The 21,478-nt window shown below is 41.4% G+C and overlaps 1 protein-coding gene across 2 annotated transcripts in view; it reads right to left on the bottom strand.

The window, feature by feature from the left end:
• trmt44 (tRNA methyltransferase 44 homolog) overlaps window positions 1–21,478 on the bottom strand; it is a 181,183-nt gene that overhangs the window by 154,587 nt on the left and 5,118 nt on the right. Inside the window, exon 3 of one of the 2 annotated variants that reach the window (XM_081359234.1) lies at window positions 685–1,214. The exons of the other annotated variant lie outside the window; for it this stretch is intronic. Within the exon in view, the coding sequence (XP_081215360.1) occupies window positions 685–818 (134 nt within the window). The 5' untranslated portion in view covers window positions 819–1,214. The remainder of the gene's footprint in view (window positions 1–684; window positions 1,215–21,478) is intronic. 2 annotated transcript variants of the gene reach the window in all.

Raw genomic sequence — 21,478 nt, 5'->3', positions numbered from 1 at the left:
ATACTGGGAATTCGTCTTCTGACCATGACAGGCTGCTGCACTGAGACAGGGGCTAATTATCGTGTGAATGAGGAATTTAAGTGATTTGTGCTTTGTACATGGCAGATCGCCACTCTAGGCAGGGAGCTTTGCACATATGCAGATCAAGGGTCCATGCTTAGAACCTTAGCTGCAGTCTCAGCGCTCGGCTCACAACTCTACCACAGGGGGAGAGCGTGCAAGGCCGGGCTTAAATCCTTTTAAAGGGTTGGGTGAGAGGAGCACGACACTTAGTCGGCATAAGCTCATCACCGGAGTTCATAAGGTCCACCGATAGTATAGAGGAGTGGTTCTCAAACTTTTTAGCCAGCGACCCCTAAACTAACATCGACAAGAACTCGCGACCCACTACCACAGAATACACAAACAATAATAAAAAAAAAAAAAAGTTGTTTTAAATCCACATCGACTTCCTATGGAAGCTTGTTTCCACCACAGAATAAAAAAATAAAAAAGGTAATTGCGACTTTATATCATTTATAACTTTAGAACTCGCACTGCAAGTTTATATTTCACAATTATGAGAAAAGTCAGAATAGCGAGATGTAAACAATTTTTAGATAAAAAAAAAAAAAATCTTTTAAAATATTTTCTTATGTGGCGGAAACAAACTTCCATAATTACTGTATATAAATTTAGGCTTACCTTTCAGTGGGATGGGTGCACTTGTTTTTCGGTGCACAAAAGCTTAATCTGTGGCCTGATTTTTCATGTACTGTATGTAACAGCGGAAAAAGTCTGCTCGCACAAATAAGTAGATCCAAACGGAAGCAGTACATCCATTGCCACACCGGATAACTCTCTGTATTCTTCTGCTATTGCGATCCAAAATTCAGGCAGTGTGGAACTGGAAAATAAAGTTTTTAATGTTCGATCACTGGACAGCTCCAGCAAAGCATCTTCCAGTTTTGTGGGGAGATTAGTCCTACTTTCAGTGAATGGTTGCCGTATCCAGTCATACAGTTCCGGTTGCGTCTCTTTTGGAAAAAACTTATGGAATTGTTCCAAAAGGCCGTGGAGATGACCAGTGATGTGTGTTTTCAGGTTGCCGAGACTCAGTCCATTCTCCTCCAGATGTTCATCCAGCTCAGGAAACATCTCCACATTACCTTGTTCAACTCGCTCAGCCCATCTTTCCAGCTTTTTCACAAATGCATCAAGATGTTTGTTTGGACCTTGTAATGAAAGATTAAGCATGTTAAGCCTTTCGAATATACAGGCTAAATAAGCAAGTTTTGATAACCAATCTGGATCTGTCAGGTGGTGCGCAAATTCAGATTTAGATTCTTTCAACAACGAGTGCACTTCCTCACGCAGTTCGTAAAGCCGGCCGAGTGCCTTCCCGCGAGATAACCACCGGACTTCGGTATGAAACAGCAGCGCTTCGTGCTGCGAGCCCATCTCGTTGCAAAGGGTGGCTAGCAGTCTAGTGGTTACTGGACGTGATTTTATATGATTTACAATTTTGATTGCACCTTTGAGAACACTGTTAAGCCCACTATCAAGTGCTTTGCTAGCAAGAGACTCACGGTGAATGATGCTGTGCATTAACTTAACATGAGGAGCCACTTCTAAAACCTTTGCCTTGAGTCCCTTGTTTTTACCTACCATTGCACCTGCACCATCAGTACATACGCCAACACAGTTATCCCATGAAAGTCGCATCTCTTTTAGTCTGGTGTCCAGCTTGTTGAAAATGTCACTGCTGGTACAAGTCCCCTCCAGCACTGAGCAGAAGAGCATTTCCTCGTGCATTTTTCCATCAAATGTGTATCTGATGAATACGTAAGCCCTGAAACGCAACATAAAAAAAAAAAAAAATTCCGTCCAAAAAAAAGAAAATCTAGTAAGCTATTTCGAGATTAAAGTCTAAACGTTTCGAGATTAAAGTCTAAACGTTTCGAGATTAAAGTCTAAACGTTTCGAGAATAAAGTCGAAACATTACCACAATACAGTCTTCTGTAGAAGTTGCGTCTGTGTGCATTCTTAACGGCGCGCGTCCACTGGTGCATAGGGCCTGTTTCCAATTCTGATTTTGTGTGTGTGTGTGTGTCTGTGTAAAGAAATGCGCTTGTGAAGTCGAACTGCCTCGGACATGGATCTACACAAAATAGTAGCTTTTTACTTTTATCTTGGCTTTCAACAAAAAGAAAATTGGACAGGTGCCAATCTACCAACATGCATTACCATGCCGTTGCCTATAGACGAGCACACAGACTCCGCCGGAGTAGGTTCACAATCTGTTCGAAACTTTATGTGGCAGTGTTTTTGACGTGTTTTCGTGCTCGCCTATAATAGGCAACACTATCTGGGTCGAGAACACTTAACAGTAACCGCACTGTTTCCCTCTTCACCGTAAATACGTTCTGGATACATTTTAAGTGCATCCTATCCAATAATTTGGCCGGATCCCGTGATTTCCTCAAATATAATAACCACTGGTGGTGGTTGAGGAGAGATTCCCTGAAATGATTGTAAAGCGCTTTTAAGTGTAGGCCTACAGTAGACATATGAAAGCGCTATATAAATGCCTCATTCATGCATTCATTCATTCATAAAGCTGGATATCTTGATAGTCATATCAGTCATAAGCTCACTTGCAATTTTCTCACCATGCAAGCTGCGGGCTTAATCAAGGTTTCCCCGATCGTGTGTGTCTTTTTGGACTGTGCTATCAGGTATGCCACCTCATAAGATGCCTTCAGAGCATTAGCAGTAATTTGGGTTTGTTGTGCGAGTGTGCGTATTTGAATCTGTAATTCCTTCTCTTTTCTGCGAAAAAAGTCTATAGGTTTTTCAACACAAGCAGGGTGTCTCGTCTCCAAATGTCTCTGCATTTTTCCAGGCTTCATACTTTCATGGGCAAGCACTTCTGAACAGATTACACACTGAGGATGGTCCACATCGTTGACAGTAGTGCAAGTGAATCCATATTTTATGAATTACTCTTGATATTTCCGATGTTACCTACATTGGTCAGAAGGGGTCTTGCTCTTGTGTTTTGTAGAGGTACACGGTTCAGATGATTCAGGCAGACTGTCCACAATTTCCTCAAGATTTTTAACCTTGCGAATTACAAATTTATCCATTCTTGCAGTTTCCACGTGCAGTTGCGTGCTGTATTGCTAACTAGCGATCAGTTGCCGCATGGTGACGTCATATCTCAAGAGTCACGAAATATTATTTACATTTTTTTTAAACCTTCTAATCACTGTCTTTAGAAATCAGAAAATATTTATTTGTAATCTTAATTTTTTAGCATTTAGCAAAAATATTTATTGTAATCAGAAAATACAGAAATTTTTCAAACCAACTCGCGACCCCAGTTTGAGAACCACTGGTATAGAGGGCAGACGGACTGAGGAATGCCCAGGCAGAAACACCACGTTACGGGAGGCATCTGAAAGAATTTGTCATACTCATCAGAACGCTGCGGGAGGAAGCGGCAATGCAGGCACCATCCCCCGGATGACAGTACCTCAACAGCGAACTGTAGATGGCTTCTTGAAGATGGCTTCTTTTTCCTTCTTGAAAGGAAAAGATTCTGAACTTCTAAACTGGAGCTCGTCTTATAAATAGGGTTGGGAACCGAGAATTGGTTCTTATCCAGAACCGTTAGTGTTTTTGAAAAATACAGAAACCGTGCAAAATTCCCAAGTTTCATTTGAAAAAACAGCTTTACTTTCACAGTCTTTTCAACCACACGATATTTCTGTGTTACAAATATTCAAATGATCGCAAAAGTACTGCGATAAAAGTTTATAGTTCGAGTATAAACACTGATGTTGACGGTAGCAACCAAAATAGAGTAAATCACCTTTTGAAAGTCGCTTCAAATAACGAGTGTATCAATTACATCTGATGATTCAAAACATTCATAAAGACAACTGTTAAAGCTGCAGTCCATAACTTTGTGTTCAGAATTTAACTCTCTGGGGTCGACAAACGTGCCCACGCGTTTACTTGTCACACATTTATGAGCCATATACCTTTATAAACATTTAAGTGTGTACTTTTAAATGATCGGATTCAAACTGAAAACAAATATTCTCTGTTTAAGTAATTTGTATAAAACCAACAAGATGTCCAGTATCTCAAACGCTTGCTCTTATTTTTAATTTGACCACGCCCACGCGCGCTTAAGAGATTCACATGCAAATCTCCACATGGAACGCGAACGCGCTCGTTACCTCAAAAACAAAGCACGAAAAAACTTCACAAGTCTCTGCTTTTCGTCGAGTTTGAAAGACGCGCCGTGAGCTTACATTGGATTTACCTCAGAAGAAGAAGAACGCGATTTGAAGACAAAAAAGATGAAAGGTAAGAAATTCTTACATAGTTTGTTATTGTTGCATAAATTTCACATTGCAGTTGAACTGTTGCTAGATATGGTGGATGGTGAATATTATAATATTTAGACCTGTGTTTACTGTTACTGTGTTTGTGGATATCTGCTCAAACGTAGATATGTATATGGTAACCATAATGTTTCATATTTTGAAGCGCGATCGCGTTTGAATGTATCATATTTTGCAGCATGCTGTGCGTTTGAATGTTTCATATTTTGGAGCGCGATCGCGTTTGAAAAGCAAAACGCCCCAAACGGCTTTATGTTTTTACTATTATTTCATTTCATATCATCATAACGAATGGAAACATTTGAAGTAACATATGATAATCAATATATTTTTCTCTAGCGTAGTTGTTACTGAAATCTTTTGGAAGATTTATAGGCTGCTATAGGTTATTGTTATTATTATTATGACCGCCGCTAGCGTAGCTGGCGAAAGCGGTCATATAGGGATTGTCAAAGTTTTTTTTTTTTTTTTTTTTCGTCACCTTACTGAATTTTTCGTCAACGATACCAGGGACACCGAAGCACCGGGGAACATGAAATTTGGTGGGCATGTAGCCCCACTAGACTTCTAAGGAAAAATTTCGTTTGGTCCCCGGGGGCCACTCCCCCCCCGCGCTGGGCCCCCCCAAACCCCAAAAAATGCAGTTTTTCCTAAATAACTACCTGAACCGTGGCACCGAGGATGAAGAAATTTTTATGGTATGTTGGTCTACTAGACTTTTACGGAAAAATTTCGTTTAGTCCCCGGGGGCCACTTCCCCCCCCCGCGCTGGGGCCCCCGTAAATTTTTCGTCAACGATACCAGGGACACCGAAGCACCGGGGAACATGAAATTTGGTGGGCATGCAGCCCCACTAGACTTCTAAGGAAAAATTTCGTTTGGTCCCCGGGGGCCACTCCCCCCCCGTGCTGGGCCCCCCCAAACCCAAAAAAATGCAGTTTTTCCTAAATAACTACCTGAACCGTGGCACCGAGGATGAAGAAATTTTTATGGTATGTTGGTCTACTAGACTTTTACGGAAAAATTTCGTTTGGTCCCCGGGGGCCACTTCCCCCCCCGCGCTGGGGCCCCCGTAAATTTTTCGTCAACGATACCAGGGACACCGAAGCACCGGGGAACATGAAATTTGGTGGGCATGTAGCCCCACTAGACTTCTAAGGAAAAATTTTGTTTGGTCCCCGGGGGCCACTCCCCCCCCGCGCTGGGCCCCCCCAAACCCCCAAAAATGCAGTTTTTCCTAAATAACTACCTGAACCGTGGCACCGAGGATGAAGAAATTTTTATGGTATGTTGGTCTACTAGACTTTTACGGAAAAATTTCGTTTGGTCCCCGGGGGCCACTCCCCCCCCCCCCCCCCCGCGCTGGGGCCCCCGTAAATTTTTCGTCAACGATACCAGGGACACCGAAGCACCGGGGAACATGAAATTTGGTGGGCATGCAGCCCCACTAGACTTCTAAGGAAAAATTTCGTTTGGTACCCGGGGGCCACTCCCCCCCCGTGCTGGGCCCCCCCAAACCCAAAAAAATGCAGTTTTTCCTAAATAACTACCTGAACCGTGGCACCGAGGATGAAGAAATTTTTATGGTATGTTGGTCTACTAGACTTTTACGGAAAAATTTCGTTTGGTCCCCGGGGGCCACTTCCCCCCCCCCGCGCTGGGGCCCCCGTAAATTTTTCGTCAACGATACCAGGGACACCGAAGCACCGGGGAACATGAAATTTGGTGGGCATGTAGCCCCACTAGACTTCTAAGGAAAAATTTTGTTTGGTCCCCGGGGGCCACTCCCCCCCCGCGCTGGGCCCCCCCAAACCCCAAAAAATGCAGTTTTTCCTAAATAACTACCTGAACCGTGGCACCGAGGATGAAGAAATTTTTATGGTATGTTGGTCTACTAGACTTTTACGGAAAAATTTCGTTTGGTCCCCGGGGGCCACTTCCCCCCCCGCGCTGGGGCCCCCGTAAATTTTCCGTCAACGATACCAGGGACACCGAAGCACCGGGGAACATGAAATTTGGTGGGCATGCAGCCCCACTAGACTTCTAAGGAAAAATTTCGTTTGGTCCCCGGGGGCCACTCCCCCCCCGTGCTGGGCCCCCCCAAACCCAATAAAATGCAGTTTTTCCTAAATAACTACCTGAACCGTGGCACCGAGGATGAAGAAATATTTATGGTATGTTGGTCTACTAGACTTTTACGGAAAAATTTCGTTTGGTCCCCGGGGGCCACTTCCCCCCCCGCGCTGGGGCCCCCGTAAATTTTTCGTCAACGATACCAGGGACACCGAAGCACCGGGGAACATGAAATTTGGTGGGCATGCAGCCCCACTAGACTTCTAAGGAAACATTTCGTTTGGTCCCCGGGGGCCACTCCCCCCCCGCGCTGGGCCCCCCCAAACCCCAAAAAATGCAGTTTTTCCTAAATAACTACCTGAACCGTGGCACCGAGGATGAAGAAATTTTTATGGTATGTTGGTCTACTAGACTTTTACGGAAAAATTTCGTTTGGTCCCCGGGGGCCACTTCCCCCCCTGCGCTGGGGCCCCCGTAAATTTTTCGTCAACGATACCAGGGACAGCGAAGCACCGGGGAACATGAAATTTGGTGGGCATGTAGCCCCACTAGACTTCTAAGGAAAAATTTCGTTTGGTCCCCGGGGGCCACTCCCCCCCCGTGCTGGGCCCCCCCAAACCCAAAAAAATGCAGTTTTTCCTAAATAACTACCTGAACCGTGGCACCGAGGATGAAGAAATTTTTATGGTATGTTGGTCTACTAGACTTTTACGGAAAAATTTCGTTTGGTCCCCGGGGGCCACTCCCCCCCCCCCCGCGCTGGGGCCCCCGTAAATTTTTCGTCAACGATACCAGGGACACCGAAGCACCGGGGAACATGAAATTTGGTGGGCATGTAGCCCCACTAGACTTCTAAGGAAAAATTTCGTTTGGTCCCCGGGGCCACTCCCCCCCCGCGCTGGGCCCCCCCAAACCCCAAAAAATGCAGTTTTTCCTAAATAACTACCTGAACCGTGGCAACGAGGATGAAGAAATTTTTATGGTATGTTGGTCTACTAGACTTTTACGGAAAAATTTCGTTTGGTCCCCGGGGGCCACTTCCCCCCCCCCCCACGCTGGGGCCCCCGTAAATTTTTCGTCAACGATACCAGGGACACCGAAGCACCGGGGAACATGAAATTTGGTGGGCATGTAGCCCCACTACACTTCTACGTAAAAATTTCGTTTGGTCCCCGGGGGCCACTCCCCCCCCCCGCGCTGGGCCCCCCCAAACCCAAAAAAATGCAGTTTTTCCTAAATAACTACCTGAACCGTGGCACCGAGGATGAAGAAATTTTTATGGTATGTAGGGCCCACTCTTAAGGGCCCACATCAACCTAGCCCATAATCAGTCATTTGTGATTTGCGCCCCTCCCATAAAAAATGAAATATTATTCTGCTTTTATCGCCCCTATCTTCAGTGGAGATGTTCAGAACTGCACCATATTTCATGTGTATGATTAACTTGACATCCTCTGGGGGTATCCTCTGCTAAGTTTTGTAGAATTTCATCCATGGGGGGGGGGGTATAAAATAAATTCATTTATGTGCACATTTAGTGACTGTACACTCATCGGCCTGTAGATGGTGCTGTTGAGCGAAGGGTTGCTGGTTTAGGATGATACTGTCACACACACACATGCAGGAATACAAACAAATGCAAGCATGCACACACACTGACATCCACACGCACAGACACACACCCATACACACACATACAAATCCACATGCACAGACACACAAACACACACGCGCACACATACATACACGCACAGACACACACACAGACACACACATACACAAACACACACACACACACACACAGACAGACATGCACATACTATTACTTTTTATAGGTATATACATAAACACGCAATACAGCCAAATTACTCCACGTCATTTATTTTTGTGGAAAGCCAGTGCAGGCCTGAGCGGCGGTCATATTTTGTACTGCGATGCGGTACATCTAGTTTTATGCAGCACTGCGCACAGCCTATGCCTACAAGGCACAACAAACCTGGTGTTCATAATATTATATATTGTTGGAAACATTTGTGTGTGTGTGTGTGTGTGTGTGTGTGTGTGTGTATTCTGTGAATTTTAAAAAGCAATTTTAACCAGAAAAATCTAAAATTTATTCCCAAAATCGTGCAGAACTTTCTCTTGATGTCAGTATGTTCACTTTTTTTTTTTTTTTTTTTTTCAGGGACCAGATGCCACTGAGTCCTGCTGACTTCAACATTCACATGAGTCTCTGTACATGAACATGGTAAAGTGAAAATCAAACACCTTGGAAATGAAAGGTATGTACAATATTTTTAGGAATGGCACAAAGGTCTCTGTCTTTGGATCATTGTTTTCAATAAGTGCTTTTTTGTCATTTGTTTTGTATCTTTGTATTATGTTGTGTTGTAAATAAATCCAAACAATCAAAAAGCCATTCTTTTTTAAATCTCCTCATTCTTTGTGCAAGGTTGCTCAGAATGATAGGGCCTGATAGCTCCTAATAGGGCCGTTAGGGGAGGGTCTTTGTCTTTCTCAGGTGTGAAAAGCTTACATATTAATGATGTGATCACACCTCCCCCATAAAGCTTTCTCACACAAAACACGTCATACAAACATGTCTTATCTGAATGAGCAGTCAGGGCGATTTTCACATAGTTTTGGAGCAAATATTCTAGGCTACGTGATACAATTTTCAAAAGTCTTGTGAAAAAAATAATCAGTATGGGTTTAATGGCCTTATTTCAGTGACAATTTTTTTTTGTATTTTCACAAACCACGCATAAATGTCATTATCTCAAAACTACAAACTTTTACATACAAGCTGCTGATATATTATTGTAGCAAAGTTTGTGCTGAATACAGTCACCCCTTTTCCACCAACAAGAACCGGGTGCTGGTTCAGAGCCAGAGCCAGAGCTGGTTCAGAGTTGGTTCGACTGACGAGCTTACTAAGAACCGGTTTGCCTTTCCACCGGCTAGAGAGCCACAACAGAGCCAGATCTTACGTCACTGTATACGTCTCATGTTGCCCAGCAACCGCTAGTGCGGTAGCGCCAAACACAAACACGCCAGGCTTGTTCGAGATGCATCGGCTTCTCGCAGATCGATCGCCGCATGTCATCAAAGCACTGCGATAGCGATCTAAAGCACAAGGAGTCGTATGCTCTCCAAACACTCCCGCAGCTCCGATCGGTCCTCGCGGCTCCGATGCATCTCGAACAAGCCATCAACAATAACGGACGTTGCAATACTATGGATGCTCATGGGTTTGCAAAAATACATCGGAATCCAACGCGTTCGTGCAGCTCGCGGATAGACGGATATTATAATCGAGCTGCTATTAGCTCGACTAGCTGCTATTTAAAAATGGCGGTCACAAGTTTCTATTCGTCTTGTTGGTCACGGTAAACCCGCCCCCAGCCCCTGACGCAAGCGGTTCTTTCTTGGCTCCGTTCTAGACCCTGCAATGATTTGGTGCTACTTAAGAACCAGTTTTACTGGTTCGGAGCTGGTGCTTTGGCGGTGGAAAAACAAAGAACCGATTTGAAACTAGGCTCTGGCTCCGAACCAGCACCAGCTCTGCCTTGGTGGAAAAGGGGTAAGTGTAATCAGACTTTAGCCATGAAAATGTCACAAGTAACAGAAATAAGCACAAATGTCAGAGCATGTCAGAACACCTCCAGGGCCCAGAAAACAGCTCAGACCCCAGAGGGTTAATGATTGTAGCTATATAATGAGCGAGTACATCATGCATGCCTCTTTTCAAACCGTGTTTTTGTCTTATCCTGAATCACTACGGTAAGCCTGTAATAAGCGTTTATACTCGGACTACTTTACACCGGTCGGGTCGGCACCGCTGCGGAGAAGCCCAGTGACTCATCATAGACATAAACAGAGAGAAGTAGCTCCGGCTACAATGTTCTTCCGCAAGACGCATGCAGTTCTATTTATTAACCCTCAGAGGTCGGCAATCACGCCGGCGTGATCTGCTCGCTTTTTTCCTTATGAGTTGAATTGAGACCCGAAATACTCTTTTGACTTTGATTTTACAAAACAAGTTTCATACATCAATCGATTCTGTTAAATGTGTATTATTTTTGTGTATACTCACAATAAAAACAAAGTGTTGTGCTTTTTGCCAAATAAAGAAAAATAAACACGAGGCGAGTTCTGCCTTCTCTCTGCCAGTGTAGTCCATTCTGAAACGCGTCAGAAAATGAACAATAACTCAGCAAATACTCAGTCAAACAGGCATACAGACACACAGGCATGAAGCTTGAATTCTCTTCTTTTAAATGAAGTAATTTATATAAAAAACAAATATTCTCATCTTGTGAAATCTGTATTAAAAGAGAGCGATTCCAGTCGAGCTAATTACAGCTGATTCAGATGTAATGTGACTCCGCCCACGGAGAGCGTGCGCTATTCAAACGCAAATGGCTGAGGTAATCCGCGCAATCCTGTGAACGCCCCCATATCAGCTCGAGAAAACACACTCCATGTTTTGCACACAAGTTTATTCAGTTCAGTACACACAAGTTTATTCAGATCATTACTTGTTTACACCGTCTTGCAGCTGTGAGGAATAATAATAATAATGGAAAATGTCCCTCAGAAGTGCGGGTATATCGAGGAGCGAGCTGAGGAATACTAGTAAGTTTTTTCCTTCTCACGTGAATTTCTTCACGTGGGTTTCTGTTTATGAATCAATGAACGGCAGAGATGCGCGCTGTTTACCACAGCTGGCAAAGACAGTTTAAAGGGGGGGTGAAATGCTCATTTTCACTCAATCTCCTGTTAATCTTGAGTACCTATAGAGTAATATTGCATCCTTCATATCTCCAAAAAGTCTTTTGTTTTATTATATTTTTATTTGAAAGATTGGCTGTACCGAGTCTTTCCGAAAAAAACCGAGCGGCTGGGGGCGGGCCGTGTGGGCGAAGCTAAAGCTGTGCTAACGCGCCGAGCTAACAACACACAGAGACATTTGTTCAACAGTTTTACTCACCGTTCCAACGCACGACCGCGAACCTTTATCATTGTGACTGCTCGATCCTTAAGCATTAGACGATCTGCAAATTCTTCGATCTGGGCTTTGTTTATAAAACAATCATCGTCGAAATGCAGGGAACAACAGTCTTATTACACAACTCCGTTTATGCTCAGGAAAACAAACTCCATCCACGGGTTCCTTAACGCTGGGTTCTTTGGGAATCTGTGCAGGGTTGTCTTGCCCTGGCAACCAAAAACACACTTCTTTGGTGACATTGACTTCCCAAAAGCCGAGCAGAGCGCTTTGATGGCGAACTGCTTTCACTCTCTTGCTCTGTTTTACGAGTGTGCGCGCGCCCGCGATCTTACGGGAGAAGTGCCCTTAGGACCCATATAAGGAAATTCCGCTCTATCTTACGTAAGACAGAGCCATACTCGAAAAAAACTTTCCGAAACTTGTGACAAACCGGAAGGAGTATTTTTGGAACAAAAATACTCCTTCAAACGTACAACTTAGTTTTTGAAACTTTGTCCATGTTTAGCATGGGAATCCAACTCTTTACCAGTGTAAAAAACTCAGTATGCATGAAATAGCATTTCACCCCCCCTTTAAATTTAAATCGCGTGTGTGAATGAATGATGATGTTTCAGCAAACTGTATTGCTATACTGAGATGAGTAAAAATCGACTGAAATATGTTGAAATAAAATGTAGGCTATTTGTATAAGCAACGTATTAAACTGCAAATTAACAATATGCCCTAATATTTCATGAAAACAACGTTACAGTCAGGCGAAATATGAAAGTAATGAATACATAGATAAAATGTAGGCCTATAATCTTTTTTTTTTTTTTACAAGGAAAGAGTACACTTGAAATATTGTTGAAATTGTAATTATTGTTGTAATTGTAACCTTTTTAATAAAATAGCCAAACATATTTACAAGTTAGATGTAAGCAAAATCTTAAATGGTCAATATAAGTCTTCTTCTAAATATATCTTTTGTCCTTGCATTGTGGCTCAGTCAGTGTCACACCTGAATGAATGGCTAATTATGCAGAGTCATTATGCAGAGTGGGTGGGACATTGTATTCTAAGGTGTAAACCACTTCTCGTTCACGCCCCCTCGCATATTGGCTTTCCAAGCAAAACCTGTTTTACATCAATTTAAATCAACGTATGGTTTTATGTGAACGATAAAGCAAGACTATTTTCACATAATTTTGAAGAAAAAACACTAGATGATGACATCCATTAGTCAAAAGTCTTATTGACACATATTTACTATGTGTTTTGTGGCCTTATTTCAGAAATTTTAGTTTTTAGATTTTTCAATAACCATGCATAAACATTATTCTCTCAAAAATGAAAACATGTACATACACGTGGCTCACATATTATGGTAGCCCTGTTTGTGCTTTATAGATTGAATTTACACCTTTGCCATTAATATGTTTATAAGCAACTGAAAAAAGCACAAATGTCAGGGCATGTCAGAACATCTCAAGGGCCCCAAAAACAGCCCAGACCCCAGAGGGTTAACCGCAAAACAAGTGAAGTCTTTATGAATCAATCATTCAAACCGATTTTAAAAATATTCTGTTTCACCTGTCTAGATCTTACATGTGTGTTCAAGCATATTCTACACCAGGGGTCGGCAAGTAACTTTGGCCGCGGGCCAATATTTTTTTTAGCCAGTAGATGGCGGGCCAGCTACACAGAGTAGGCTAGGCCTATGGATACAAATTAAATAGGCCTATGATCGCGGAATATGATGGGTCGTCACAGTCCGTGGATCATTCGTTCAATCGTTTTTTCAAATTAAAACCAAAAATAAAAAGATGAAAAACGACTTGTTTTTCCATTCCTGAACTAAAAACGAATAATGACGGGTTTTCTGGTTTTCTGATTGTGCTCAGATCAAAAATAGAAAAAAAGAATTACTGGATTAGACAAATTTTAATTTTGATTTTTAATTTTTAATTTAACACCTTTTAAACAGATCAAGTACAATTGTGGTAACAGATTACAGCCATTTTAATAAAGGTGTGAATAGCAATCATGCCTCATTCGCTTACAGTCCGACTTTTGAACTTTATTCCTTTTTTTTTTATTATTATTTATTCGGGATACACACATACACACCTAAGGTTTAAGGAGGTCTGCGCGGGACTGTTTTTTTTTTTTCGTCCCGCTCCCACGTTATATTCAGCAACCGCTTAAAATACACTCGTTGTTCACCCGCTTTATTTCCCGACCTGACGGGTCTGCAAAATTTAGATCTCGTTTCCATAATCTCATATTCAAATGTCTCTAAAAGAAAATCTCGGAGAGAAGGAGATTAAGTAGCCTATAATAATTATAAATGCTATACAAAAATTGTGTTCGTGTCAATATAAATATTAGGCTATTTTAACATTGTAGGCCTACTGTCAGCAGAGAGAAAAAAATGCCACAGAAAAAAATTATGAAATATAAATAAATTAAATAGGACAAAGCCTATCACTCAAATTTCTAAGCAACATAAACGAAAATCATATTGCCCTACTGACAAATGAAGTAGGCTATTTGCTGTCGAACTATTTCAAACATCCTTGCAAAAAAAGAATGTTGTTGACTGACAATGGTTTCAGTATCAAACAGCTCCTCAGAGCTGGTGTACAGGCGGTCAGAATGAAGTGCGGATACGCTGTCAAAAGATGTCGGGAGTTGGCTATTGTTAGTCAGACCGCTCGCTCCGTCCAAAGTACACCAGAGTTCTGACCGCTACCGTCTTTTGACGCGCGAATGAACACAAAGTGGTAAAGCGTATAACTAGACGCGGCAGGTGCAAATTTGACGCGCTATTCGCGTCCGGTGGTATACTTTAAAATGTAATCCCGCGCCGCATTATTCCCTATGGGCGTTTCACACAGTATGCAGCTGGTGAAATCGCCGTGCGACTGCGGCTTTTCTCAAGTAGTGGAAGAGTTTTGTGCAGCATTTAGGACTTCCAAAATGTTCCGGCGGGCCAGAAAATATTGCTGGCGGGCCAGTTTTGGCCCGCGGGCCGCCAGTTGTCGTTCCCTGTTCTACACCCTCTGAGAGGGTAATCTCCACTGCTGGGGATACAATAAGCTAGGAGAGGTCCCAAATTCTCCTAGAGAATACAGAAATGTTTATTTTCCTTCAGAAAAATTCATTATTTTTGCAAATACCAAAAACAAGTCAAAACTTCAATGTACTCATTGAACCATTTTCACATTTTGAGGCCTTTAATATTCCATTCAAAGACACAATATTGCAGCAGCGGCTCGCTCATAGAGGGCGCTGGGGCGCCGACCCCCCGCCGACCTGCCTGCTTGTTTTTATTTATTTTTTATAATCTCTCATTTTGAAAAATAATCTGTGTTAATTACATGATAATAATGGTTTTACTTTAGAATGTGTTTAGAACTTTCCAGAATGATATTTTGCATTCACTTTTATGTTGTTGTAGTAGTAGCCAATATGCTGTCTTCCCTGGGCTTCAGTTCGCTCAGCCCTACAGTGCTGGAATTTAAGCCAATGGTTTCCCGGTTGCTACGCAAAAAAGATTTTAAAAAGTTTATATTTCGCCAATCATCGTCGTCGAATTTTATGGCTTGGGGCAGGGGTCGGCAACAGGCGGCCCGCGGGCCAATTCTGGCCCGCCAGCAATATTTTCTGGCCCGCCGGATTTTTTTAATCAGCCTATTTTTATTTCACAATAACGGTTTACAAATACTGTGTGTCACAGTGTCTGGTTTGTGTATCCCGGGTGTCCACTAGAGGTCTCTTCCCCATACTGTCACCATTACTTCATGAACTGCATTTCCCACAATCCTTGTCTGGACTCATCACTGATCATTGCACTCAGCTGTTCCCTATCACATTGTTAGTATCTGTGTATATATACCCTGTCTGTTTAGTGTTTGTCACGGAGTCCTTGTTATTCATCACACCACTTTGGAGGTCTGTTTTCTTGCCTGTTCTTGTTTTGTTTCTCATTTATGGATTGCTTATATGGTTTTTGACCCTTGCCTGGACTGGTTTTATGATTTACGGATTACCCATTAAACTGGGATTGGATCTACCCCTGTTTCCTGTGTGTGGTATCGGGACACCGTGTATCATTCGTTCAATCGTTTTTTTTCAAATTAAAACCAAAAATAAAAAAAATGAAAAACGACTTGTTTTTCCATTATTTATTTCCTGAACTAAAATTTAAAAAAAAAAACGAATAACGACTCGTTTTCAGATTTTCTTTAATTTTAATTTTGAATTTTAATTTAACACCTTAGCACAAGGGTCCCCAACCCCCGGGCCGCGGACCGGTACCAGGCCGCACAGAAAGAATAAATAGCCTAACTTACCGTATTTTCCGTCAGTCAAAAAATGTGCCATGAAGAAGAAAAAACATATATAGCCTAAGTCGCACTGGACTATAAGTCGCATTTATTTAGAAATTTATTTCAGAAAAAAAAAAAGAATGTTACGGACGGGATAGTTCTCCGTTACGGACGTGAGCGCTCTGAAAGCAGCACTAAAAGACTGCTTTAAAACTTTCACAGAGACCTCAAACAGAAAGCACAAAGCCTGTCTTTAAATTTAATTTAATTTTATATTAATTATATCTTAATTTTAATAAATGTTTCATCAACCAGTTGTCTGGATTTAATAAATAAGAAGTAAATATATTAGAAAATAGATAATCACGACACGGAGGCGCCGGCGCATGAACCTGGAGCTCGTCTCATTAATGTGCCGAAACTCAGCATAAGGTAGCCTACTTGCCTCACAGACCTGAGACATATATAAAGCTTGAAATGTGTACTTTTAAACAGAACAATTCAAAACGAAAGAAAACTGACTGTTCTCTGCTTATGTAATGCGCTTATGTATGTGCATTTCTCTCATGGCGCATTCATTACTGCGAAGATCGCGAGTCAGCATCGTCAAATTCATCTTTCCAGCCGACACTGACATAAAAATACTGGTTTATTAGTAAACAATTAAAATGTCTCATGCTATATTTAAAATATTCATAATCATTAATTTTGCCGGTTTGTTGTAACAGCTTTTAGGTGCTTTATTGGCAGCGCTAGCCTTACATGAACGCGTCACCACCGAAAACATGGAGATTTTTTCTTTTGGGGGGCATTTTGTTTGTGTTCAGGCTTTCTCAGTTGTCTTTAGGCGCGATGTTAAATTACCCCATAAAAAAATACCCCAGTTGTTATGCCGGTCGTATCATTTTTTTTATTTTGTTGTATTTATCCGCCACACCTTAAAGGCCGGTCCGTGAAAATATTGTCTGATATTAAACCGGTCCGTTGCGCAAAAAAGGTTGGGGACCGCTGCCTTAGCAGACATATACCAATGAAATAATTTTAAAAAGATCAAGTACTATTGTGTTAACAGACTACAGCCATTTTAACAAGGGTGTGAATAGCAATCATGCTCTCCTGTAAGTCTCATTCGCTTACAGTCCGACTTTTTGAACTTTTTTTCATTATTATTTATTCGGGTATAACACACTGATAAATAATATGTATTACCTGATAAAAAATATTTGCACTAAATGCTGCACAAAACTCTTCCACTACTTGAGAAAAGCCATAGCCGCGCAGTGATTTCACCGCCGCATACTGTGTGAAACACCCATAAGGAATCATGCGGCGCGGGATTAAACTCGGAACTCTGGTGTACCTATACTTTGGACGGAGCGGGCGGTCTGACTGACAATAGCCCACTCCCGACATCTTTTTACAGCGTATCCGCACTTCATTCTGACCACCTGTACACCTAGCTCTGAGGAGCTGTTTGGTACTGAAACCATTGTCAGTCAACAACATTCTTTTTTTGCAAGGATGTTTGAAATAGTTTGGCAGAAAATAGCCTACTTCATTTGTCAGTAGGGCAATATGGTTTTCGTTTATGTTGCTTAGAAATTTGAGTGATAGGCTTTGTCCTATTTAATTTGTTATTTATATTTCATTAATTTTTTCTGTGACTTTTTTCTCTGCTGACAGTACAATATTAAAATAATATTTATAATGACACAAACACAATTTTTGTATAGCATTTATAATTGTTATAGGCTACTTAATCTCTGAAAGTTATCAAAAAAATACATAAAAATTATCCCTCGCTCGATTCTGACATTTAACAAATGCAAAAAATGTTAATATTTATTGATCTAAAATAGAAAAAGTTTACTCTGATTTAATGTATGACAGTAAAGAAATAAAAGTTGTGTTTTTTTCTGAAGTGTATGTAAATATCTGGTTTCAACTGTAAGTGCTTCCAAACCATCTGAGACAGAGGAGACTTTGATGCCATATCGAAGAGAGAGGCCGGGGGGTTGTATGAGAATGTTGGAAGATGAGGTTTTCTGTTTTATCCTGGCATTATTAAACAAAATCATGCCACATGTAGACATGCTGTTTAACCATCTGCAGAAGAGGAACATAGACCAGGGCTCGACATTAACGCTTGTCCGGGATAAGTGGATTTTTTGAAGGGACAAGTAAAAGAGAATTTTACTTGCTCGACTGGACAAGTAGCCTGATTAAACGTCAATAACAAAAAAATAACTAGGGAATCACTAAAATGAGAGAATGATTCTGATTGTAGGCTAGGGGTGTGCGATATGACGATAATTAATCGTGAACGATTAAAACATCTCCACGATTCACTTTTTCAGAAATATCATTGAATCGCGCTACAGTGCACGTTCTATCAGATGCAGATCTATGGCCTTTTTTCAGCTATGTAACAACATGCAATGCGCGGCGCGCTAGATTCCGGCGCGTTAACAGGATCATAAACTACTTGCTCGTGAGATTTAGCAATGCAGGGACGATGGATGAAAACACAGAGGAGTTGATCCCTTAAAAAAATTCAACATCGGTAATATGGAAATGGTTTGGATTTTCCATAACAGACACGGCGCAAACAACAGTTATTTGCAAATGTTACAATGATAAGATTCGCACGTCAGACAGCAACACAATCTTTTTAACCACCTCAAAAGAAAACACCCTAAAGAATATGCTGACAGTCAAACTGTGAAGGGACCCCCGCGAGTGCATCAGGTAGGCCTACATCCACGCAGCAGCCAGAGGCTAACGTTACACGGCTTAAACAAACAACTCTAACGAAGGAGGTATTTGAGAAGGGAACTCCGTATGACAGGACAAGCGCTGGAAAGATGTAACTGATGCAGTGACATTTTACCTGGCCAAGGATATGATCCCCATAAAAACTGTGGAAAACGAGGGCTTCAAAAGACTGCTCAAAGTCGTAGATCCGCGTTACGAGATTCCCAGCCAAACCTCAGAACCATATTTAAGTCTGACAATTCATTTCATTGATGACTGGAGGTTGTGCAGTGCGTGTCTAGAAACAACATACTTCCCACAAGACCATACGGGAGAGCTCATAGCACAAGGCCTTAGGGAAGCGCTTGAATGTTGGGGACTGAAAGAAGCGAACATGACCTGCATGACCACTGACAGTGGGGCTAACATGGTGAGGGCCTTGGAGCTCAACAGTTGGACACGTCTGCAGTGCTTTGGACACAGACTTCCGCAAATATTTTTCTGCCACGGCCATTCCACGGCTGTAGCCTATTCGGAATGCCGCAACAAGATGGAACACAAAGTTCAAAATGTTAATTTTTTTGCCACAACAGTTGATTTATGGTCTAGCCGCACTTCAGAACCATATTTAAGTCTGACAATTCATTTCATTGATGACTGGAGGTTGTGCAGTGCGTGTCTAGAAACAACATACTTCCCACAAGACCACACGGGAGAGCTCATAGCACAAGGCCTTAGGGAAGCGCTTGAATGTTGGGGACTGAAAGAAGCGAACATGACCTGCATGACCACTGACAGTGGGGCTAACATGGTGAGGGCCTTGGAGCTCAACAGTTGGACACGTCTGCAGTGATTTGGGCACAGACTTCACCTAGCTATTGGTAAGTGAAACTAAAAATAAAATATTGTCACTGGAATTTAGAAGTTTGTTTGTAATACTAAATATTTACTAATAAAGGTACATTAGGAACACTGAACAGAGTAAAATGATGAGACTAGTTTACTATATAAATTGGATTATTATTTAAATGTTTTGTATATAAAAAAAATATGGTATTGTAGCACAATTTGTTTGGTTTCAATAAAATATTACAATTGAAAAATATAAACCTCTGTGCATTAAAATGTAAATAAATCTAATCAATCAATGTTTTTTTTTGTGTTTTTGTTTTTAGAAAAAAGTGCCAAAGACCCTCGTGTTGAACGCATAACATCTATCTGCAAGAAAGTCGTCAGTACATTCTCTTTCAGTTGGAAGAAAAAGAGGGAATTAAATAAAGCTCAAACTGAGCTGAAACTACCTCAACAGAAACTCATCACTGAATCCCCTACACGATGGGGTTCCAGACTCAACATGATTGAGAGAGTGCTTGACCAGGAAAAGGCCATTTCGCAGGTCCTGAAGGCAGACCGGAAGGCGAGGCATTTGGTCCCATCATGGCAAGACATTGACGTGATGGAGTATGTGAAAAAGGCACTGAGTCCACTGAGAGACTTCACTGATGCACTCTCTGGTGAGAACTATGTGAGTATGTCCTACGTAAAGCCAGTGCTTTCCCTGTTGAAAGTCAACATCTTGAGCCTTAATGATGATGACACTGAACTAACAAAAACAATGAAGCAAACAATTCTCAATTACCTCACTGACAAATATCAGGATCCCACCACTGATGACCTGTTGGATATAGCTTCGCTTCTTGATCCCAGGTTCAAAACCCAATACACTGACAGCAACAAGATAGAGGGAATACAAGCCAGAGCTGTATCTGAGCTGGAGTCTTTGCTGACCGTACAGTATCGGTTCAACAGCCTACATCTGCCTCCACATCACAGAGCCCTGACGCAGAACAAACCCCACACAAGAAAGTAAAGAAATCACTTGCCAGCTTTTTGAAAACCTCAGGTGGTGCTTGTTGTGCATCTGCATTTTCAGGATCAACTTCCTTTTCTATAAAAGAGGCAATATAAGGGGAATTGAAGGGATACGTGTCCACACCAAATGCAGAAAGTGAGGTGAATCCCTTGGAATGGTGGAAAGTCCATGAAGCAAACTTTCCAAGAGTTAGCCAACTTGTGCATTCCAGCCACAAGTGCTCCCTCAGAAAGAGCTTTTAGCACTGGTGGCAATATTGTCACATGCCAGAGGGCAACTTTCAAGCCAGATAAAGTCAATCTACTGGTTTTCCTCTCTAAAAATTTGTGATTGGGATCAGTCATACTTTACGTTCTTAGGATATATACTTTGCACGAATGTGAAAGGTTTGTTCTAAAGCTGCTAAGTTTAAAAGTGTCAGGATTCAGACATATGTTTGCACCTTTGGTTGATTATTTGGTTCTGAATCACATTGCACTTTTAAAAAAAATACTTAGATTATAAAAGGTAGTTTAAATTTTGTATTTGACTTTTCTTTATTAAGCTATTTATTGTGTTGTGTTTAAACTTTTGAAGCAAATGCTATAGTCTCTGACTGTACTTACATTTATAACTAGTTAAATTTTATTTAAACATTTTTATTTTTAATTGTTTTTGATGCATCTGTTTATCTATATTTTTCATGCAAGATGCTACCTAAAAAAAAATAGAAATAGAAAAACATGCTGACATGGGTTTTGCTCAGGGTCTGTCTACTGACTGTTACAGCTGTTGCCAATGTTTGATTTTTTTAAAACAATGTTCATTTTGTGATGAGAAAGCTTTGATTGTAATGCATGTCCTGTTGAATGTTCTTACTTTGCACAATTGCACTTCCATTAAATATACACTTGATTAAAATATGCTACTTTGTAATTTTTTTCCCTTCTATGTTTTGTTACCTTGTATGGCTATATTTTTAAAATGGGGATATTAGTTTGCTTGTATTGCAGCTCAGTAATTTGCAAAATAGTCTTAAAAAGCAACATGAAAAAGAATCGTGATAAAATCGTG

This window comes from Scardinius erythrophthalmus (assembly GCF_964197995.2).
Source record: "Scardinius erythrophthalmus genome assembly, chromosome: 2".
Classification (NCBI taxonomy): Eukaryota; Metazoa; Chordata; class Actinopteri; order Cypriniformes; family Leuciscidae; genus Scardinius; species Scardinius erythrophthalmus.
This window is presented reverse-complemented; position numbering and strand designations above follow the sequence as displayed.